Source organism: Nanorana parkeri, unplaced genomic scaffold, assembly GCF_000935625.1.
Source record: "Nanorana parkeri isolate BGI_ZX_2015 unplaced genomic scaffold, ASM93562v1 scaffold35, whole genome shotgun sequence".
In the NCBI taxonomy this organism is placed as follows: Eukaryota; Metazoa; Chordata; class Amphibia; order Anura; family Dicroglossidae; genus Nanorana; species Nanorana parkeri.
This window is the reverse complement of record NW_017306303.1, coordinates 698,013-722,706: the sequence shown is the minus strand read 5'-3', so window position 1 is coordinate 722,706 and position 24,694 is coordinate 698,013. Positions and strand designations below refer to the sequence as shown.

Genomic DNA, 24,694 nt, shown 5'->3' with positions numbered 1-24,694 from the left:
GGGACTACTTTTGTTCCCCATGGTCCTTGTGTGTTTTCTAAAGTAGACATCACTCCAAGCTCACTCCCGTGATGGACTACAATGTTTAGCTAATAATTTGTACTGAGATTGTTGTCCATCATGGGAGCAAGCTCGAAGCGGTGGCTACTTTACAACCCATACAGGGACCATGGGGAACAAAAGTAGCCACCTTCCAGAAGGAAGAACAGTGTCAGCACCAATTCAGAGATGATTTGAGGATTTACCGCAGAGTGATACACAGATCAGATGAATTTTTGTTAATAGTTAAGGTACTTGAATGGATTAATTAATTCTGGGCTCAGCCCTTTGCTCCCCACTGCTCCCTTCCCACTAGAGGCTGGTCATGTGATGCATAGGGTCCTCTTCCAGTCTTCTCTCAGCGGTGGGGGGTTGTGGCTGATGCAGGCAGTGAGGACATCAGTGCCTATCTTTGCATCATTACACTGTGAAGTAAGGGTGTTGTGGTGACACCCATTCAGGGGGTTGGCCCATGAAACCCAAAACTCACAGTATCTCCTCAGTATTCCAGGTTGAGTGACACTGAGGGTCATTCAGTCCAGAATTCAGAGAACATCTTGTGACAAAAAGAAGTATTGCATGGGGCAGCTTCAGATTAAAGGTGATTATTTCCAACCTTTCCTTACCTATTGATACCTGTTGTGGGTCTATTTATTTAAAGAAATGGATGGATTTGGGCTTTAATCTTAATTTGGAGAGAAGTCAATGTCCTGTATACAGTCTGGGATTTGGATCCAGGGTCTTTCCCAGGCACACAGGAACTGAATTGAAGACCAGTGTAAGTACTTGTGGGCATCACAGTGTGCCTACACCTTACCAATACATTTATGTATGTTTATGTTTATATGCATGTTTATAAACTTTGGTGAACATTACAAGTTCACTTTAAAAGCATTATAGTTTTATTCCTTTTTTTCCCCACAAGACAGTACAGTGCCATAGCAGCATGGTTTTAACTCTGCTCCAGTATGGTAAGCAAGCTGCTTTAATGTTTTTTAAAGAACATGGGGTTGTTTCTACTAATTCTTATTTATAGCCCAATCCCTGCCAGCTCCACTAAATTGTTATGATGGCAGGGGCAGCACTGGGGATCCCCGGTTTAAATCACTATCTGCAAGGAGTTGTAATGTTCTCCCTGTGCTTGCGTGGGGCACTCTGGTTTCCTCCCTCACTCCAAAGACATGCTGGTAGGTTCATTGGCTCCTTCTAAATTGGCCCTGTATGTATGTATGTATGTGAGATAGGGACCTTAGATTATAAGCTCCTTGAGGACAGGGACTGGTGTGAATGTACACAATGTAAAGTGCTACATGAATGGTTGGCGCTATATAAATACCTATAATAAAATTAAAATAAATGAGAGATGCTCAGAATAGAATAAATGGCAAGCTGTGCATAGCCATGGCTGCTATGTCCAGAGACTGCACAACGATCGTCTACAATAAATAGTTTTTCTATCAGTTAATATTTACTGATCAACTTCCATACTACAGTACTCAGCTGCTAGGATAGTGAAGATGTCTGGACAATAAACCTGACACTATCTTCTGCGCTCACAGCTATTAGTATCCACTCGTGGGGACAATGACAAGGTCCAGATGGAGCTGTCTCGCCTACAGTCAGAAAATGACTGCGCCAAGGAAGAAGTGAAGGAGGTTCTGCAGGCTCTGGAAGAACTCGCAGTGAACTATGATCAGAAGTCTCAGGAAGTTGAAGACAAAACTACACAGAATAAAATCTTGGCTGATGACCTGTCACAGAAAGTTGTAAGTACCATTTTGTTATTCCCATTCTGACCACAAGATGGTAGTGTGGACCCACAAGAAATCTGAGAAATTTAATTGTACAATACAATTCATAGAAAATACTTCCCTGACTGCTGACCTCAGGGGATATTTTACAATACATCTAATGCAAATCCACACTGACCATGTAGAGGATGATATCAAGGTTTTTACATTTGTTCTCTACTGTGGCCATGTAGATTCAGAGGAAGAGCTGCTGTACTGCCTCCCACAATGCCGCGCACCTGCTTGGGCTGTGCCATGGCATAAGTCATATATTTAGAGAAAAAGCAACTACAATTAATTGTTTTTATCAAACTCATAGATTTAACCAATGTTTTCACAGTTTGTCTCAAGACAGGAGACCGGGACTAATATTTGTACAATTTATTAGGCTCGCTTTAAGCATTTGGTGGAACTCGGCATGCTGCCATTACATCACAAGGTGTAATATTATTTTACGTAGATGTTTAAAAGTGATTTGTACTAAATTAAACAAGGTCTTTTTTTTCTCCATTTAAGGCCACTCTTTTGTCTCTGGAAAATGATCTGCATCGCCTGCAGGAATTTAGCACTCATCAACGCAAGCGAATTGCTGAAGTTCTCAATGGCCTCATGAAAGACCTTAGTGAGTTCAGTGTCATTGTGGGCAATGGAGAATTTAAACTGGTAAGTTTCTGTAGCATAAGGTGTCACTGATTTCTAGGAACAGATCCTGGTTCTGATGACGTGTCCCTGGCTTGCCGAGCTAAATTACGTTACCATAAAATTAAATTTTTTATGCATGTTATATTGAATGATCCTCTTGCATTAATATTCTATTGATTAATATATTTAATTAATAATTTGTATTTATTGATAACAAGAATTAAAATCTGTAAGGTATATGCCCATTTAATTTAATTACTTAGGTATATTAAAACAGAACTCCGGGCCCAAATTTTATTAACCCTTGCAGTGTGGCTAACTCGCACTGCAAGGGTTAAATACTCATCTTGGCTAGAGTTATACTCACCCGATCCTCCGAGCCAGAAGGCTGTGACAGCGCTTCCTCCTGCCTGTCTCCTCCACCGCTGCAGCAATGATATGTTCTTCGGCGTCCTCAAGTTCCATACATTGTGTATAAAACTTAGGGACCTTAGACCGCTGCAGCAGAGTGAGGAGGAACATTTTTTTTTTTATATATATTTTTTTTTTGTAAAATATGTTGACAACTATGTTGTACTTACTGTCCTAATAAACCTAAAGTAAAAACCAAAAACACCAGTAAATAATAAACACTAATTTTGAACTACTGTGGTAAAATACACAAGCAAAATACCTATTTATATTTAGTATACCATATATACAGCATGTATATAATATAAAAAAAAGAGTCAAGTGAGAATAGACCTAAAGTGCCTAGTAAGCTGTCTATGTTAATTTCCACATTCTTTTCAACATAATTATGAGACTATATTAAGATGAAGGTGGTTAAAAGTGGGGTGAGCTGTACAAAGTATAACAGCATTGTGCGCAATGACTGCAAGACTGCCAGAGACTGGACAGTCCAAAATGTAAATCATCCTCCTAAAGCTCGTAGACAGACACTAATACTTAAGGCAAACCTGTGCTTTAAAGGACATACCAGTGTTTTGCAGGACATACCAGTGCTTTGCAGGACATACCAGTGCTTTTCAGGACATCCCAGTGTTTTGCAGGACATAGCAGAACTTTACAGGGCACACCAGTTCTTTGCAGGACACACCAGTTCTTTGCAGGCCTTACCAATGCTTTGTAGGGAAACGGGTTTCCTTTAAGGGTAGCTCCTGCAGTTGTGCAACCTGGAGCTTACTCAGGGCGGAAGACTCTCTCCCTGCCCCCATGTGGAGGAAAGAGCTTGCTTCCCCATTCCCTGAAGTAGTGATGGCTGAATGGAGTGCAGGTGGCGTGAAGGTATGTGCTACTAATAGGGCCGCCTTTAAAATGAACATGTTGCTTTGCTGTGAATGGTCGAAGCAAAGGTTTTCTTTACTCTGCCTACAGATATTAGACAGAAGCTGTCCCAGAATAATATTTCTAACAAAAGTTCTTTCTACAAACATTCACGTTTGCAGCAAGGGAAATTGAATGTTTGTATCTATTAAGGAGGAAGCATTGGTTGGGAAAAACCCTTACCAGGTGATCAATTTTTACGTGAGTAGATTTTACCAAGGAACATTATCCATGGTTATGCAGGAGCATGCAAAAAGTCTGAATGGCAAATAAAAGTTATAAAGTTTCCTGTGGGCACTTTTTAGACAATGCTAGGCTTATTGTAGGTTCAGTATTATCCTGAAAAATGTATCCTTGGTTGTAGAATGACTCTTTGACACTAATTCTCCTTGTAGCCTGTGGAAATCAGTGGGGCCATAGAGGAAGAGTTTACTGTGGCTCGTCTATACATCAGTAAGATCAAATCTGAGGTGAAATCTGTGGTGAAACGCTGCCGCCAGCTAGAGAATCTTCAGGTTGAATGTCACCGCAAGATGGAAGTAACTGGACGGGAACTGTCTTCATGCCAACTGCTTATATCACAGGTAATTCTGCCTCTCTTATAAACAAATGGACTGTACACATTGGGGTTTATGAATTATGGGAATTACTGGGTGAGCACTGAGCACACCTTTATAATGGTAAAAAAAATAAAGGATTGTATTTTTATCCTGTGCCCTAAAAACTCGCCATTATCTGTTATAATAATTAGGGATACACCAGTTGCGATACTAGTATCAGTATCGGTGCCAATACCAAGTATTTGGGCACCCAAATGCTCTGATACTTACCCTTGATGCAGTGCCATGAGGGAGCATGGAGCCCTGCCAATCAGGAAGCCGGGCAGTGGGATATTACCCGCCTCCCGACTTCCTGGGAAGCCGGCTTCACTTATTGCCAAGCTGCCTAGTATTCTGATTGGTCAGGAAGCCAGGCGGCAAGTCATGACCCACCACCTGGCTTCCAGATTGGCTAGGAAGCCGGCTTCACTTGTTGCTAGGCAGCCTGGCTTCCTGACCAATCAGGAAGCCGGGTGGCACATCATGACCCGCCACCTGGTTTCCTGATTGGTCAGGAAGCCAGGCTGCCTTGCATCAGGAAGCCAGCTTCCTAGTCAATCAGGAAGCCGGGAGGTGGGTCATAACGTGCCACCCGGTTTCCTGATTGGTCAGGAAGCCAGGCTGCCTAGCAGTAAGTGAAGCCGGCTGCCTCGCACTATCGCAAGGGAAGTGAAGCTGGTGTTCTTTCGATAGAACACTGGCATCCCAGGCAATCAGGAAGCCCGGCAGCAGGTCATGACCCACCGGCCAGCTTCCTGATAATCTGAGCCCATGGATGCCAGTACCGGTGTTAAAATATCAGTACTCGTACTCAATACCGAAAAACCGGTATTGTTGCATCCCTAGTAATCATATACATGGATTATCTAATGCTGGTGGCTAGTAAGCAAAGTTATTTCCAGTACAATCTGGTGCTGTAGAACAGTGCTTAACTATCGCCAAAAAGTTATATTGTCAGCATTTCCCTCTGCAAGAAGTGCTGTGTTAATTGATGAAACCCTGAAAAAATATTATCTGTTCCTTAAAAAAATTATGCAGAATTAAAAAAATAACCTAGTAGTAGTGTGATTAGTAATATCGTTGTTATAGTTATTTTAATAATGTAACACATAAAAGTGAACCAGCGATAAAAGTGCTATGGGAACTGCCATTGCTGACTTATTTTTGAAGGTGCATGTCCGGGGCTGTCGTCCTCACCCTTCTCTTTCAACTTTGTGAGTCACAAGTGTGCCAAATGTGCATATTAGATGTCCAAGTTCTTTATATGTACATGTTCCAAGACACCAAATGGTGAGGCAGAAATAAGGATGACAGCCCTGGAATATGCAATCTCAAAAAATAATTCAGCAGTAGCAGCAGTTCTCCATACATTTCTGTGAATTCATGTTCGCACACTTTGTGCCATGATACGCAGAGATATGTTTAACTCGCTTAAAGGAGAACTATGAGGTGAGTGCTTTTCACTCACCTCATAGTTCTAGCCGACCTGTGACAATGAGACTGTCACAGGTTGGCTCAGTAGATCGGGAGGTGAGCGAACACAAACCGGCGTTCGCTCACTTCTCGACCCTGTCCCGGCTCTCTGCCGTGACAGGGGAGGGGTTGGATTCCCCCCTCCCCGCTCCGATCTGCCAGTGCTGACTGGCGGAACGGACGGGGCGGGTACAGCTGGCTCTGCCTCTAGATAGGCAGAGCCAGCTGTCAGTCACGCAGCTGGGCGCATCCCGGCACAATTGTCGGGATCCGCTTCAGCGTGTCAGTATACCACGAGCAGCAGCACGCGGTATACTGCGGCGTCTCAGTATACCGCGAGCTATAGCTTGCGGTATACTGAGCCTAGGGTGACGGGAGGACGCTAGTTTGTGTCCTCCCGTTACCCTAAGGAGAACTATGGGGAAAAGACTTAACCCCATAGTTCTCCTTTAAGCTTATTTATGTCATTATTTTCTAAGCCATTATAGGCCCAGTAAAACAAAAAATGTTCCATGTAGAAAGGGAAAAAGCTAGCCCAGGAGTACTGTGTTGGGTGTCAAAGGCCGTGCTCCTACAGACTCCATTGATGGAAATCAGGGCCTGCCTAAAATTTAAGAATAGAGGCTTTACATCTCTGATCACTTGCCTATGAACCTCTTTGAAGCCCAAATCCAGGCAAAATGTTTTAATTTGTTATAGATAGAGCAGGGAAGGTTTAGACCCTGTCTGTGTCCCTGTTGGGGAGATTTTCTCTCAGTTCCAGTTAGGACAGGAAGACACATTATAGTAGAGGGTGGAAAGGTTAGAACTACAGAGAATTATTTTATTGCCGTCTGTGCCTCACTGTAACAACTCCTTAGAGTGTTTCCCCATCATTTCCTGTCCTAACTAGAACTGAGAGGAAATCTCCACAACTAAAATTATCATCTGAAGTTTAAACTCTTCCTCACTCTATCCAAAACTAAAAAAAATGATTTTGCCTGGCGTTAGACCTTAATAACATTCCTTTTCTTGGGAAATAGTAAAACCTTAATTTCCACTACATGTTGCAAATTGCAGTCTTTGTCTCTGCACTCTATACTGCACATATTTTTACACTACTTTAGTCCCATTGTATTATAGTGCTGTCAGTAAAATCAGATCTGAGACTTCCACTGAACTCATCATAACACAGAGTAGGTATTTAACTTGGCCTTTCCTTTTGTTTCACAGCACGAGGCTAAGATCAGGTCTCTTACAGAGTATATGCACAGTGTAGAGCTGAAGAAACGCCAGCTGGAGGAATCCTACGATACTCTGAGTGAAGAAATTGCCAAGATGCAGGCTCAAGGTACTTTGTAGATATCAGTCACATTGCTAAGTAGACTGTGACAGATGAAATAGGAGACTTGAGAATTGTAAAATGGATTGATGTATTTCCTTAAAAGAAATACAGAAGGTGTGCCCAGAGGAGCCAGCCCCATGCTTACTTTTATTTTTCGGTCTGAACTAGATAAATGGAATAGAGATATGGGAAATAGAGGTTTGTCACTTCCACGGGTCACTAATTCCACAAGTATGTCATTAACATTTTTGTTATTGTTGTTTGATTTAGTCTAAAACTATATAAGAGAATTATAATAACACAAAAATCAACAATCTTAGGTGAGGCCAGCCCCCTAGAAATACTCATTGATAAATATATCTAGAAGGCATATAGATGAACAGTATACATAAAGTAACATTCAAATATATAATATATTTATACATTAGACTTATTGGGGTTGATGTTCTGGCAGCCACTCAATTAATGTAAATGTAGTTTTGTCTAAAGCCACATAAAAAATGTAATAAGGAGACCTTTTTCCAAAGCACACACCACACCTAAAATGTGCAGCTGTTAACAGAGCCTTAAATTATCATGGGTTATGTACAATGGGAGGCGTCATTCATTAAAGCAGAACTCCGTGCAAATAACATATTAAAGGAGAACTATGAGGTGAGTGCTTTTCACTCACCTCATAGTTATAGCCGACCTGTGACAATGAGATTGTCACAGGTCGGCTCAGTAGATCGGGAGGTGAGCGAACACATACCGGCGTTCGCTCACCTCTCGATCCTGTCACGGCTCTCTGCCGTGACAGGGGAGGGGCTGGATTCCCCCCTGCCCGCGCTGGATTCCCCCCAGCGCTGACTGGTGGATCGGACGGGGGAGGGGGCGGGTACAGCTGGCTCTGCCTCTAGATAGGCAGAGCAAGCTGTCAGTCACACAGCTGGACGGATCCCAGCATAATTGTCGGGATCCGCTTCAGCTGCGGCGTCTCAGTATACCGCGAGCAGCAGCTCGCGGTATACTGCGGCGTCTCAGTATACCGCGAGCTACAGCTCGCGGTATACTGAGCCTAGGGTGACGGCAGGACGCTAGTTTGTGTCCTCCCGTTACCCTAAGGAGAACTATGGGGAAAAGCCTTAACCCCATAGTTCTCCTTTAAATGCTTGATTTGTCTAGGGAGCTCACCAGAGTTATACTCACCAGAACCCAAATCACGGCTCACTCTTACAGGGCTCCCTCCAGCCTGACTCCTCCTCCAGTGATGGAATCTCCCATGGCGTCCTCACGTTCTATACATGGCATTGGATGCGATGACTCACAGGACCTTAGACTACTGGAGCAGAGGGGAAGTGAGGCTGAAGGGACCAGCCTAAGTGCAAGCCAGGACCGAGGTTCAGGTGAGTATAACTTTGCTATTTTAGTTTTCACTGCAATGGTTAATAAAGTGTGAGCAGTTTTATGCAGTTTTAAAGCTTTTTTGTGTGTGCTCACTTTTCAGGGTTGACATTTTTGTTTTAGCCAATGGAAAGTCAGTTACTAGGAGGAGGAGATGGTTGTTAGGCGTGAAATTGCACGTAAAATGCATGTTACGCATGTAGTTCAGGTGCTCCCATAGAAGTCTGTGGGGACAAAAATGCTCGATTCTGCCTGAAAAAAGCTCATGTACTTTTAAAAAAATACAAATGACACAATAATCCGGGGTAAATGGGCGCCACTGAAAAAAATGGGATTCTTCTTGTTGAGTGTTGTTGCATTTTGGAAAACAGTGCGTTGCGGGTGTGGTGCATTGGAAAATGTCCTGCTTGGTACATCTTTGATTTTGTTCCAGCAAAACATGTTACATAGAGGTTAATAGTAAAACATGTAAAATTGCACAACATCCCTATGACACACTGTGCCCACAATACAGCTAAAACATGCAAATGTGAATAGAGCCTAAGATCCCATTCACATAGGGACGCGTTGCACATTCTGGCATTCCTGCAGCAAGAGCCTACAGATTCTTGCAGCAGGAATCCCAGGAATCCTTGTGCAGATACAGCCGCCGAACCCATTCCAGTAAATGACCGGGTGACAGTGGCTGCATCTGTCAGCGACAGTCTGCATGTAATCATACATGGTACCATTACATGTGTTTGGGGTACATGATTGTCACTGGGAGCAGGATAGATGCATCCAGCGATAATCAGATGCTGACAGATGTGGCCACTGTCACTCTGTAATTTACTTGAATCTGCTGCGAATCTGAATGGGGACACGTGGCATTCCTGCCACAAGAATCTGTAGGTTCTTGCTGCAGGAATGCCGGAACGCTATGTGAATGCCAGAAAGGCTATGTGACCAATGCTACCTCATGTACTGAAAAGAGGTGAAGTTTTTACATTTTAGATTCACATTTCAGGCCCATTGACACCTATGCGTTTTAATGCACATTAATGCATGTGCATTTGCCATCAGTTTTAATGGTGCTAATTCACATTTATGCAGTTTGTTGATATGCTTTGACAAAAAAAAGTTCATGTTTTTCCATTCATCATAGTGCATTATATTATATTTTTGCTTTTCGGTTTATAAACGCTTTAAACATATATTCAATTCACTCATTAATTTAAAAATGGCTGCCAATCACTAAGCTTTACCTCTTTCACATGGAGTGAGGAATGTGCTTTATACCTGGCACTGACAGAAGCAATGGGAGAGTGAAGAATATAAGAGTATGATGATTTAGATGATAGTCAAGTACGCCTTTACACTATGCGTAATTATCTATTGCCTTAAATTAGCGCATTCATGTTATTGAATGGAATTACCTGCATTGACGAAAGTTGCAGTAAGGTATTCCATTCATTTAGAATAACCTGCCAATGCACACAAAAATCTCTGCAGCATTTTTTAATGCAGGGCACCTTAATGCACTGCACACAGAACATAGTGCACCACAGTGCAGTTGTGGTTGCATGTACAGTAGTTGTGTGTTGGGGTACCATTGTAAATGAATGGTAATGCAAAGGGCGGCACCAGACAAAGTGCCACAGGTTGCCATGCATTGCAGTAATGTGTGGTAAAATGTGCATTACCTCAATGCATACATGTGAAGCCAGCCTAAAGTGAACCTGTTGCTTTGCCCTGTATTGGATAAGATGCTACATATGCCAAATGCAAACACATTAGTCTGTGTTTTATAGCAAAGTTTACTCCTTTGCACAGTTGCCTCAAATGACCGAAAACCCCATCTTTCAATTAGTTAGCACATTCCCATAGTATTAGCAATGAGGAAAGACTGCAATGATACTTTGCACAATAAAACTGAAACTGGGGGTGTGTGCAACTGACAAGTGCAATACAATATGTATAATAGTAGGGCTGGTAATGATTAAAATTTTCGTGTTCGATTATTCGAAAAAAATTTTAATCGATTAATTTTGATTCATTATAATGCACATACAGATCCAACTACATTGGCCTATACACATACAGCACAGCAATGAAGTTATAAAATGAACTAGGATCACACTAATCCAGCACGTTATTAATCTCACGTGCCCCACTCAATATGGCCGCCGCTTGAGTGGGGCAACTCAGAATAATAACGTGCTAGATTAGTGTGATCCTAGTTCATTTTATAACTTCATTGCTGTGCTGTATGTGTATAGGCCAATGCCTTGGCTGGCGCTCGTGCAGAAAGTTTCAAAAAAAAATTAAACGATCAAAAGAATTTTAATCGATCAATGATGTGTAATGATGAAAATGATGTGTAATTGTCACTGTTACTTTCACTTGGCAGAAAATGTGACTGAAGTAGCAGCAAAGGATAAGGAGCAGGACATGGTGGAAGCACACGAGGTTAAGGTCAGTATTCTTGTGTCAACAGTCAAAGCAATGTGTCATATATAATAAAGTATATTGATGATATATCACACATATATTCTGGAACTGAGCTCTAATCATTGATATAACACACACTTTCTAAGCTTCTATTACTCTAAAGATCACATAAATAAACAAATGCTGAACATACTGAATTTATGTAAGGTAAAGCATTGAAAAACACCACACGTAAGGGTCTATTTATAAAAAAAATTGCAGAGCCACCTTGTAGATCTCTGTTAATGTTTGTTCTGTGCGAATAGGGGCAAAAACAAATGTTCTTAGTATATTTTCTTTTTTCAGGTTGAATGTAATATAATGTAATACTGCATTATTGGCACTAGATGGAGCTGAGGAGTGTAGGAATTATTTCCTTTGCTCCTCAGCACCATCTAGTGGCAATAATGTGATATCACATGACATTACATCGCACCCAAAATAAACATAGGGGTCTATTCTCTAAGCTGCCGAGGGCAGCCGAGTGAACAACCGACCCCAAGTGAAGTGAGCCGAACACTGTTCGGCTATTCACTTCAGGCTGGTACGGCTGATTTCAGCCGTGCATCGGCTGAATCAGCCGTACATTGGCTTGCTTAATATGGCTTCGGGTCGGCCGAACTCTGCTGCCGTCAAAAAAAACTCTCCCGGGCGCTCTGGGAGCCTCCCTCTCCCGGCCGCCCAGGAGAGAAACACTGCTGTCCGAATAGAAAAAAAAAATTGCTCGGCCACGTTCGGGAGCTGTACGGGCTATAGTGAATAGCCCGTACAGCACCCCTTCAGTTCTACTGAACCGAAGGGGTCCTGGGGCCGAAGCTAGCCGAAGGATCGGCCGAAGCTACGGCTAGATCCTTCGGCAGCTTCGTGAATAGACCCCATATACTAACAACGTTCATGTTTGCCTCAGAACCAACGTTTATAGAGACTGAGTTGTTTGTAAATAGACGCCAAGTAAATAAGAAAGTGTATGAAAGAAGAACCTGTCTGTGCTGCCCATACCATACCATAACCAGTAGGATTCTCCCTTTCATGCATTAAAAGACAAATTAAAGAACATAATTGCTTGCTATGGGCAATACAGATGGTTATATAGATATTATTTTTATTATTATAGGTATTTATATAGTATGTGCTGTCGATTTGTACAGCGCTTTACATACTTTTCATGTGAGAACCGTCATCAGCACACCACAATCCTTTAAGGATCACCAATCGTAGATTTATTGAGAACTCATGTCAAATACACACCGATCATAGTGTATTTAACAGGAGTCCTTAATAAATCTATGATTGGTGATTTTTAAAGGATTGTGGTGTGCTGGTGAGGTTTCTCACAGGATTTGCAACTAGCGGCGCCATCCGCAGTCATTCCAAGCACCCTTCCCTGACTATGGGGGATTTCCGATAAGGAGTGCAACAAGCCTTCTCTATTGTCTTACATACTTTTCATTTACATCAGTTCTTCTTTCAGACATCTTCTGCATTGGTAACAAGTATCCAGGTATATTATTGACGAGTAAAACTCTCCATACACTGGTAGACACTTGTCCGAACAAATACACAAAATATATCGTCAGGACATTTGATAAGGCCGTCATCAGAGACTCAACGAATGACATTTGGTTTTGTTTGATTTTAACATTTGATTTTGAAATTTCGTTTGTTCGGAACAAATTTTTTCCATTTTATACTTTGTAGCAGCCCTCCGCACCTAAATTACTGGCTTTGGCTTGGCTTTAAGGTATTTTGGCACATGTGTTATCTTGTACCATAAAAGTGCGGTTGCAAGACCAAAAGCCTGCCCTGTCTCCTAACTCTATAGAGTGGGGCTGGGGGGATTCATGTAACAGTAAAATCTGCTCTCTAATCAATTATATGTATTATTTATCTTGTTCCCTGATTTGCTTTGAGGTATCCATTTTGCCCAATAGGTCAAATGGATATTATGTTTGTTGCTTCAGGGAACTGTTGACTGCTGGAATGCTTTAAAAGCCTATTGTAGACAACTATACATAGGAAATTTCTCCTCAGGGCATAATGGGTAATTCAGATGCTTAGAGGCAGGTGTTTTCCAGTCTTAACACACTTCCTATCATAGTCACACCACTGCTTCTCTATAGATACAGTATGGTAAGTGAACATTGTCACCCTAGGACAGAATGTGTATTACTGGCAAAATCACCAGGTGAAAATGAGAGAAAATTTGTAGTTTAATGAGGATAGATTGGAAGGAAGATAACATTGTCTGATATATCAGTTCAGTGAACAGGAAGTGAGAAGAAAACTGCATTTCTGCTCAAAATGTTCTTAGTCTGAAAAAAGAAAACAAATGCAGCCACATTATCTAAAGATTGGTAAGCTGAAATATATAACATTGTTCTGTTTGGCTTCAGATACCTTTAAATAGTACTGTTGACATGAAGAATGCATTAAATTGGAGACATACTTTCAAGACAATGTTTCTTCTTGCTGTATTCCAGTACATATAGGCAACACGTAGTACCTGTGTCAGGTGTATGTGCATTGTGTCATGTAAAGTTCACAATTACCTATATTTATTTGCTTCAGAAGGTTTTGGAGATGCAGATGGAAAGCCATCGTGAGGCCCATCATAAACAACTGGCACGTCTCCGTGATGAGATAAACGAGAAACAGAAAATTATTGATGAACTCAAAGAGTAAGACCTAGCATAAAGTGTTGGAATTTTCTGTATACTATATGGCACCAACATGTAACTCTGTACAATCATATTGTTTTATTCTGATACATTTTATACAAGTAGAGGCCACAGTGCACACCAATTGTTTATAATTACACAACAAAATAAATCAAAGTTGTAGTAAACCTCCAAAACAAAACTGACATTTTGGAGGTGTTTGTCATATTAGGACATTATGGCAGACTTACCTTGCAGGCGATCCCTTCCAGCACTGCAGTGTTAGTGTTCTTTGTCTTCTTCTGGGTTTGGTGTCTTTGACCTCTTGATTGGCAGTGCTTTGGTGATATTATAACTCCTTTGCATGTGCATGGGAGTTACTTCAACCTTGCAGAGATTGCGCACTGAACTACGCATGTGCAGTTCAGTGCACACGAACACTGACAGGCATGAAAGGGCAATTATGATAGATGAGACATACAAAGTTTCGTCTGCCATAAAAACCCTACCTGTCAGCATTTAAAAAAATAATAATTTTATTTCCACTTTAAAATAAACTTGTCACAGGGTCTGCAGTTCCTGACCTCCTTCTGGAAATGTTTGTTTCCTGGCTGTTATGCTGATTCCTTTCCTTCAGTGCTTTCCTAGTCCCTGATCTAGAACAAGTTTGCAGAAGTCCTCGTCAGCAAATTTGCTTTCGGTCAGTGACTCAGTGTATGGAAGAAGGGTCAATATGGCAGTCAAGCAACAAACATTTGTAGAAGGGAACATCAGGTACTGTATGTCAGCCTCCATGTTTCTCTCATAGCAGTTTCCTTTACTGCATTACTAAAGATAGCTTTCAAAGCTCACACCATTCACTGGTTATAGACTCAATTCACAAAGCTTTACACAAGGAAAATCATCTGTATTTTCAGCCATGTGTCCGTCATTTTCAAATCTCATTGGACCCAGCTGCCTATAACTCTCACTTTTTTGCAAATAATTATTCTTATCCTGATGTTTTAGCTTTGTAAATTGAACCTTATGTGTTCATTCATTCAGGTCTTCCGCAGTTATTTATTTACATTTATTTATATGCCTTCAGTTTCATGACCACTTGGTCGTCTTTGCTTTTTTGGTCGCAGCTGCACTGAACAAAAACATTTTTCATTTAATGAAAAATAGCTAGAAAATCCAGTAAATTTAATTTATGTGCCTCTTTTCCTCTCAGCTTGAACCAGAAGCTGCAGCTGGAGTTGGAGAAGCTGAGAGCTGACTATGAGAAGCTGAAAAGCGAGGAACACAAGAAGACCCACAAGCTGCAGGAGCTGACGTAACTATCATTTCAGTCCTTACTAGTATTATCATCTTGTTCTACTGAAGATCTATGGATCTGGAGATTTAAGATGGCAAACCAACAGTCCAGGAACCCCATGTGACTCTTCTAGCATAACCAAGCCTTGCAGACCTTCAGTTTGTTCTTACAATATGGGGCACAAATGAGGGCAAATAAAAAATGTTTAAAATTGGTTTTCCAATTTCAAAGTGAATTCCAAAGTGAACCCTAATGTGGACCTGTGGGGGCCAATGAGCCCACAGTTAATTTTTATTTGCAGAATCCAAAAAAAGTATGAAAAGGTAATAATAATAGCAAGAAAGCGGATTTAAAGTCTCTGAAGCACTCATAGCTAATCAACCTTCTTTATCTCACAATTTCGGCTCAGAGACCCATTGCCTTCAAGTTCCAGTTTTTCCTTCTTTCTTTATTTTACCAGTTAGAGTTAAATCATCATCAAATCATTTTGAATCAAATGGTATTTTTTATCCGAAACTAATATTTTAGTTTGGGCTCCATACTGTGAGTTTGAAATTTTTATCTCTGAAAAGCACAGACGCATTAAAGCCCCATAGACCTCCATGGGTAGATGAGTCCCATAGACTTCTAAGTGATCATTTATCAAATAAGTGATTTGTAAATAAAGGCTTCAGTCAGTTGCTTGATTTTGATCCACGCCCAATCTGTTCAATAGTGAATTGAAAAAGATTTTATTTAATATAGTTGTGGGGTCTGGCCTGGAGTTGACCTGGAAGAAAACTGAAGGTTTAAACATTTTTAAACTTTAATTTCACTTTCAGCACTTGAGGCTTAAAGGAGAACTATGGGGTTAAGGCTTTCCCCCATAGTTCTCCTAAGGGTAACGGGAGGACACAAACTAGCGTCCTCCCGTTACCCAAAGCTCAGTTTACTGAGACGCCGCAGGTGAAACGGATCCCGACAATTATGTCTGGATCCGCCTAGCTGCGTGAGTGACAGCTGGCTCTGCCTATTTAGAGGCAGAGCCAGCTGTACCCGCCCCCTACCCGTCTGTTTCGCTAGTCAACGCTGGAGGATCGGAGCGGGGAGGGGGGAATCTAGTCCCTTCCCTGTCACGGCTCTCTGCAGTGACAGGATCGAGAAGTGAGCGAGCGCCGGTATGTGTTCGCTCACTTCCCGATCTACTGAGCCGACCTGTGACAGTTTCATTCTCACAGGTCGGCTGGAACTATGAGGATGAGTGAAAATCACTCACCTCATAGTTCTCCTTTAATGTTTTGTCAGTTAAGCAATGGAAGCCCTAGGGGGTACCATTATTGGGCTGTGGTTAGGTTGTCCTTAATCCAGGCTCTGACAACTAGATTGTACCAGTACACCAACTGGTATGTTATCTCATGTCTCTAGGCTGCCTGTAAGCATACAGAGTTACTCAGTGCTAATGCACAGCTTAAAGGAGAACTATGGGGTCAGTGTTTTTCCCCATAGTTCTCCTTAGGGTAACGGGAGGACACAAACTAGCGTCCTCCCGTTACCCTAAGCTCAGTATACCGTGAAACGGATCCCGACAATTATGTCTGGATCCGCCCAGCTGCGTGAGTGACAGCTGGCTCTGCCTATCTAGAGGCAGAGCCAGCTGTACCCGCCCCCTCCCCCGTCCGTTCCGCCAGTCAGCGCTGGCAGATCGGAGTGGGGAGAGGGTAATCCAGCCCCTCCCCCTGTCACAGCAGAGAGCCGTGACAGGATCGAAAGGCGAGCGAACCCGGTATGTGTTCGCTCACCTCCCGATCTACTGAGCCGACCTGTGACAGTCTCATTGTCACAGGTCGGCTAGAACTATGAGGTGAGTGAAAAACACTCACCTCATAGTTCTCCTTTAAGCTTCCATCACACAATCATGTTCAAGTAAAAAATGCTGTTTTTTTTATTTTCCTTGCGCATGATTGGGTATTCTTTAAAATATGAAGTTTCACCACATTCACTAAGCTAAGGGAAACTTCCCCTGCAAAGTGCACATTCCCTTGCAAAGTGAAAAGCCTATTTGCCTTTAGTAAATCAGCCCATACGACTAGCTGTAGCATGTCAATTTTCTTCTGCTATGGCAAGAAGAGTTACTAACTCTATCTAATTTGTATCATCGCTAATAGATTTCTGTACGAGAAGCACGAGCAGTCCAAGCAGGATCTTAAAGGGCTCGAGGAGACTGTTGTAAGCACGTCTTTTTTTTTGTAATGTTGGTGTTCCTATCTGTATGCATTCACTCTAATGGTGTAATATGTTTTAAGGCTCGTGAACTTCAGACCCTTCACAATCTTCGGAAGCTTTTTGTTCAAGACGTCACATCTCGAGTCAAGAAAGTAAGTCATCTTGTAACACCACCTGGACTTGTGATTTATAAAATATATTTATATTAAGTCCTCATTCTCACCCATGAAGATGCATTTTAAGTAAGTAGAACTCCCATTAGACCTTGTGTGGTTACATTATAGCCATGAGCAGCATGTTTTTAAAAAGTAGCATTACAGAGTTGTTACCAGTACACCAACTGGTAAAATTCACAGTAGATTAGATTTTAACAAGTAAAGGTGGCCATACACTAGTTAAAGTATTCGGTTGAAAATGTTCACTTCTGCCACAAACCTTCCTTCGATCATAGCCCGAATACCCCATCAAGCATAGTCAAATGCCGATTTTGGAAGTCGCTCGTTAGCCAAACTAACCAACCAATTTTTGACGAACGACGGAAATAATTTCCTTTTGCGCATGTGCTGCATTCTTGCTTTGATTTTTGACGAGCGAAAACCCCACTGATTCATCAAGTTTCGTTCGGTCAGAAAAAAATTCTCCAACCTGACCGATCAAAAAATTTAGATCACAATATCAAAAACGAAAAATCGGTGATGTACCATCAACTGTTCAATAGACTGTTCGTGTACGATTTCCGAATGTAAATCGTACAATGTATGGCCACCATAAGACACATTTTCACCATTAAAGGGTACGAAAACTTTTCATGCAAAAATATGTTTGCATGAGTCCCATTCCAATACTAACTCCTACCTGTTTTATCTTAAATTAAGCGTTATATGCACATCAATACATTATCCTACTGCCGATTCTATCAATATTTAAAGGAAATATGTACTAGGAGAAAAATGGAGGCTACCATTGCTGACTGCCTTAAAATAGAACTAGAGCCAGACCTTTTTTTTCTGGCTTTAGTCCTTTAATGGGTCACAGGAGTACATTTACTAAAGTACTCTTGTGACCCAAAGTCAGCATCTGATGGGCTACTGCCCACTATTTGCTGACAGTGCAGAGCAACGCTGCAGCCGGGAAAGATCCTGACATTATTGTGAGGATCCACCCCACTGCCTGATTGACAGCTGGTTCTGCCTCTCTAGAGCCAGAACCAGCTGTGCCTATCCCCTCCCCTTTCTGTCTAATGTGTGCTAATCTAAAATGTTTTGTTTTTTTTAGAGTGCTGAGATGGAACCCGAGGATAGTGGGGGGATTCACTCCCAGAAGCAGAAGATTTCCTTTCTTGAAAACAACCTGGAGCAACTTACAAAGGTTCACAAACAGGTAAGTGGGACCTGCAGTGTAGCCTTGACTGCCTGCATTTGGCCATGCTAGATAAGAACCAATAAGAAGCTTGCTTGTGCCATGACAGTCCAACCTACCATACACTGCTTCATCCATTATCAAGAAAGAAAGGCTTATTCAATAAAGTAATGCAATGAGGTGCAAAGTCCAGTTATTTTAAAAGCCAATCAAATTTCAGTTTACTTAAAGAGACACTGTGGCTTAATGAAAAGCAAACCACTGCGTTGTATAATACATGTTGAATACCAACTCTATTGCAGCCCAACTTCACTGACTTGCAGAGCTAGAGTTGCCACTAAGAATCTTCAGAACCTGACATTTTTGGGTGTGTCAGATGCCAGCACCCCCCTCGTTGCATGCTATGGCACCCCACCCCTGCAGTTGTGAAGGGACACACTCGTGACATAGTAGTCATGGGGGTAGCCATAGTGCACAACAGGGGGGTGCAGGCATCCGACACACCCAAAAGTGTCAAATCTGTAGATTGTTAACAGCAGCTTTAGCTAAGCAAGAAGACAATGATTGGCTGTAGTGGAGTAGATAAAGGTAAGTATTATACAAAGTAGTGTTTACTCACTTTTTTTGGTTGACAGTGTCTATTTAAAGCATGTCTAAACCTAACAACAAAAATATAGTATATTGCAGCTTACCAGTCTTTATATGTGGTGGCTGTGTTTGTATTCACCTTTTTAAGCTAGGGACATTTTCAGCAAGTACAGAACATTCATGTTGATCCTGCCAAAAATGCAGTGTCCTTGTCACTTCCTGTAAGAATCATAAAGAACCTTATCTTTTTGTGTAAACTACTAGTCCTGTCAATCCACCATGTAATAGAGGTTAACAAAGGCAGAAATGTTGAAGTGCAGCCCATAAAACAACCATTGCTGCCACCATAGATACAGTGGAGAAAATTAGCGTAGAAATGAAAGGACAGGAAACTGTTATTCAGCATTACCAGGTGAAAATAAAGGATGAAACCTGAACAAAAGAAAGCTAACACAGCCCCTTACACCTTAAGACTGGTAAACTGCAATACTGTGTATTACCTTTTTGTTTTGGGGATTACACTTAAGTCAGCTCTATGAAAGTCTGATTGTCTGCAGTGGGCTACTCCTTTTCTGCACATCTTTACTCAATTGAAAAAAGGAGCCCTGTGTCTGTTTCATTATGTAACATGGAGATCTAATGGTTCTTAAAATGCTTGATCCGCCATTGTCTTAGTTCATTCTTCTCCATTAGTTTTCAGTGCATGGCTGTAAACTGAGATGGAAAATGGATATCTGTCCATTTGTAGGGACCTTAGGTGTATTCTATAATTCACAATTTGATAGAACATCTTATATCATTATAGCCACTTCTTGGTTGTTTGTAGAATATTCATTGTCTGCCTAGATGACCCTTGTAACTTCAACCTGAATACTAACCCGTACTTGCCTTAGCTTATATCTTGGCATGTTCCACTAACCCTCAATAAAGACATAGGTGTAAGTGTTATCTGCACACATACGTACTGTATATCCTACTTCTGTTATAGAAATATTTAAAGGAAATATGTACTGAGAGAAGAATGAAGGCTACCACTCCTGACCACCTTAAAATATCAGTTGCCTGGCTGTCTGTCACTGGCTTCAGTACTTTCTGAGACACTGCTCTGGAAAAGTTTGCCGACTGAAAAATTCAGAGTAAAGTCAGAACCTTTTATTCTATTAAAGAAAATCCGGCATCAGTCTTCCATTGATGATGTTTCCATCTACAAATACTAGTTGTCTGGCTGTCATGCTGACCCTTATTCTTTAATAGTTTCATTTAGTGACCTGGAACAAGTATGCAGTTTAGGACTTTCGACTTTTTTTTTTTATGTATCTGATCTATATTTTACCTGATCTACTAGTTCTGGGTCAGAATTAAAGCTATTGTATGGTTCTGGATCAGTGAACATATTGAAGCCATTGGATCAGAATAACAGCCATGGGACTAATATCTTCATAAGCCAAGGTCAGCAATGGCAGTATCCATACTTTCTCACTCCAAGCTTGCTCTCGTGGTCGACTACAATCTCAATGCAGACTAGTAAACTAAACCTAAGATTGTAGTCCATCACAGGAGTGAGCTTGGAGCGGTGGCTACCTTACAACACACACAGGGACCATGGGGAACAAAAGTAGCCACCCTCCAGAAGGAAGGACAGTGTCAGCATCAATTCAGAGATGATTTGAGGATATACAGTGTTTAGAGTCACTTTAAGAATTTTACGCTAGTAGCATTAAACCAAAAGTGGGCTTGTCCCAAAAATTACCCAAGTATCAATGTTTAAAGCAGTGTCTTATTTCTACTGAATGGAATGTTCATTGTCTTTAATATAGCTTTAAAAACAAAAGGCTTACTAGTTCCATATTCATATTGTATTATATAATATATAATGGGCATTAAATATCTAATGGGCATTGGAGGGAAAACTTACATGCATGTTCACAAAAGTCGTTGTGTGTTTGCTAAAGTGTGTATGAGTATCACATGGCGGATAAGCAATATTTAGCCTCAGTAGTCTATTTTCCTACCAAATAAGAACTCAAAGATTGTGTTAATATTTACTTTTGGTAAAACTTCAAACTCTGCTTTGGAATCCTAATAATTTCTGTAGCTGTACTAACGGCATTATGGGGTTATACATGCACCCCCATTGTAACTGCTACACAATGCAGTTCCTAATAGAATGGAAAGTGCATTTTAGGAAGACCATGCACTGTATCAGCATAGGTGTTTGAATAGTGTCTACTTTATTTTTGAACACATTAAATGGGAATGACAGAGATAAGGCCAAGATATATTATTTCTGAAAGAAAAACACATGCAATAACGTGTAAGAATCCCTGTATACATGTATATTATGGCAAATTTACCTTTGAGCTTGTCCTGTTCCACCAATGCAGCTACACGCTCTCCCTTACCATTCCATAGCTGCCAGTGTCATTTCTCAGATGCTTTTCCTGCTGATCCATCTACTTCTCTCAGCGGTAAGTTAGCCAGCAATAGCCATGTACAGCCGGCAGTGTTGGGGTCATGTCACAAAGCTGGTGGGTAGTGGTGGCACATCAACAGCAGTAGAATCACTTCGGAGAGGCTTTCCCTTACCTTATTGGAATTGCTCATTTGCTAACCTAGAAGGATGACAAATCTTACTCACCTATGAGGGAGTGGCATCTCACTGGTCCAGCTAGCAAGGTAGCGACCCCATAGCAAAAGTTAAGGGGTCTATTAGTGATCCTGTCACTGGCGAGCTGTCACAGAAACACTTGACAAGGGCTTTAAAGACATTGTGAGCAAAAGGGCAAAGAAGATTTTTTTGGCACAAAAGTTACCTTTACCAAAATACTTGGATGATAGCAACATTTGTAAAATAAACCTCTGTTTGATATAACAATATTTTGTTAGTTTTATTGGTGTCTCTGGGACAGGTAGTGAGGTGGAAATTCATACAATGGGGATGCAGAATGGAGAGAACCTCTTATAGATCTTTATTGCTATCTTTGTACATGTTGGATAGACTCTCCTTTTTTGTCCAGAACTAGAGCTGGGCTTTTAAAGGGTCACACAACCCAATACTAATGTATTTGTTTTTGGTAGATTTTGGAGAGTTAACCCATTTGAGTTTCTTATCTTTGTACTTCCTGCGTAGGCTCCCCCTTTCTCTCCTGAACGTGAGCTGGGCTTTTAAAGGGTAACACAACCCAAAACAAATATATTCGTTTTTGGTAGATTCTGGAGAGTTAACCCACCTGAGTTTCGTATTTTTGTACGTATTTGGGTAGGCTCCCCCTCTCTGTCCAGAACTAGAGCTGGGCTTTTAAAGGGTCAAACAACCCAAAACTAGTATATTTGTTTTTGGACGATTCTGAAAAGTTAACCCACCTGAGTTTTTTTTATACCTTTTGAGAAGTTTGAGTTTCTAGGTTTGTGCACCTTCTACATCTTATACAAGGGGGTCCCATTGTCCCTAATTTAATATATTTTAAAGTATGGAGAATGTGATAGGAGATGCTTGGACTTGCAGAGGTGGGCAGGAATACCCAAAACTCCCAAAGAAGAGTTATGAACTATGGTGGGGGATCTTGCTTGGTGTACCCAAGACATATAAGAACCAAGGGACTATAATGCAAATCTCACTTTTGGGTGGACTAGCCCATTAACCATTATGATATTGCCAAAGGTGTCACTTATCAGCAAAACTGGTGCATGAGAATATACTTTTAGAAAACCAACGGGTACCCTTTTACTGATCAATATAAATGTCTGTACTGGTATCAAGTAGGAAATAAAATGACTGTCTGTTGCAGGCTCCTTATTACTTATGGTATGGAAATCAGTGCTGCAGGACACGAGAGCTTTCCATATATACCAGGAAAACCTGTCATTGTGGATTACTCCTTGAGTAAGACAAATGTTTGCACAGCTGAAGTGGTATTTACTCTGTCTGCTGACATGGTACACGCATAATTGTTTGGTTAATGTGTTAGGGGCACTATAATATGCTCTGAGGTTTGACGTGCACCCAGATGTAATCACAAAAAAGATCACAAAGTGTTCATGTATTTTAATCAGCCCATTATTCTCTGCTGATTCAGGTATGTCGGAGGTCAACTTTAGCTTCAGCTCTGTAAACAGGATTGTTTTTTCAGCAGAGCAGCTAAGGAGAGCCTGGAAAAACTAGAAAAAGGAGAGCTCCACGCATGAAAATACAAGAAACAAGAAAATATTCTTTAAAATGTTATTTTTTTAGTCTCGTCATAATAAGTAAGAATATAAAAAACCACTACACATTTCTTTTGCGCTTGAAAGCCAGTGAGCCGATTACGGAGTAGGAAGTGAAGACTCTAATAAGTCCTATCTGCTGATTGATTACTGTGCTTCTGAGGTAGAGATTTTTTTTTTGACAATTGTAGAAAATTACATCTGATTACAGACTAAAATGGAGAGGTAGGGGTCTATTCACTAAGCTGCCGTAGGCAGCCGAGTGAATAAACGACCCGAAGTGAAGTGAGCCGAACGCTGTTCGGCTATTCACTTCAGGCTTGTACGGCTGATTTCAGCCGTATATCATCTGAAATCAGCCGTACATCGGCTTGCTTCACATGGCTTTGGGTCGGCTGAACATGCTCTGCATGTTCAGCCGACCCGAAGTGCAGAAGGAGTTCGACTCAGCCGATCCAACATCTGGATTGGCTAAGCCGAACCTCCGGCAGGCTACTCGCTGTTGTTCGGCCTATTCTCATAGATGACAAACAGCAGTGAGTGAATAGCCGAATGGCGCCGAGCGGCATTCGACTTGGCTGTTCTGCTCGGTACCTCTGTGGTACCGAGCAGAATAGAAGAACAGTTTAAAAAGTCGTAAAAAATAAAATAGAAAACGATTGGGTGGAGCTAGAGGTGACAGCTAGTTCCGCCCAACTGTTTTCTATTGGCCGGGCGGTTCTGCTGCCGTCAGAATAAAAAAAAAAAAATCACCATAGGAATGCAAAGCTAGATTCCTATTGGCTATTTCACTTTGCAATAGCTAGTATGCTATTGGCTACGCATTTCTATGGTGATTTTCTTACTCTGCTCGATCGAGCAGAGTGAACCTTTCTGGGAGAAAGTGTTTCTCTCCCGGCAGCCGGGAGTCGCTATCTAATAGCGGGAGAGTCCCGGAGCATTCGGCCATCTTAGGCTTTCACCTCGGCTCAGTCTAGCCAAAGCATATGCCTTCGGCTCGACTGAGCCGCTCGGCCGACTTCGGGAGCTGTACGGGCTATAGTTAATATTTGTTTTTTTTAAAGTTAAAGTGTAACTCCATTTTTGTTGGAAAAAAACAACAAACCGTTCTGGGTGATCAATGTTTATTGCAACAATTTTAGCAAATTTTGTTGAATTGGAAAGTCTGACTCATTATAACAATCTGGTGCACTTTCAGTGTTGTAATGAGGAAAGCTGCAGTGTTGGCATCCCTTTTGAAGACGTTAACCCTTAAGAAGTTTCTACAGGACAGTACAGGACACCTCCAGGTTGCCATATTGCATTGAATGTTTTTTAATGACAGCAGCTTTAGATATATATAT

At 41.4% G+C, this 24,694-nt stretch overlaps 1 protein-coding gene across 1 annotated transcript in view; it reads left to right on the top strand.

Moving 5' to 3' along the window:
• Positions 1 to 24,694, top strand: part of KIF5A (kinesin family member 5A) — a 125,353-nt gene that overhangs the window by 80,009 nt on the left and 20,650 nt on the right. The window contains exons 14-23 of the mRNA XM_018569717.1: positions 1,599 to 1,805; positions 2,346 to 2,492; positions 4,193 to 4,381; positions 7,082 to 7,199; positions 10,966 to 11,030; positions 13,614 to 13,723; positions 14,916 to 15,017; positions 17,144 to 17,204; positions 17,282 to 17,353; positions 18,477 to 18,581. Of these exons, the coding sequence (XP_018425219.1) occupies positions 1,599 to 1,805; positions 2,346 to 2,492; positions 4,193 to 4,381; positions 7,082 to 7,199; positions 10,966 to 11,030; positions 13,614 to 13,723; positions 14,916 to 15,017; positions 17,144 to 17,204; positions 17,282 to 17,353; positions 18,477 to 18,581 (1,176 nt within the window). The remainder of the gene's footprint in view (positions 1 to 1,598; positions 1,806 to 2,345; positions 2,493 to 4,192; positions 4,382 to 7,081; positions 7,200 to 10,965; positions 11,031 to 13,613; positions 13,724 to 14,915; positions 15,018 to 17,143; positions 17,205 to 17,281; positions 17,354 to 18,476; positions 18,582 to 24,694) is intronic.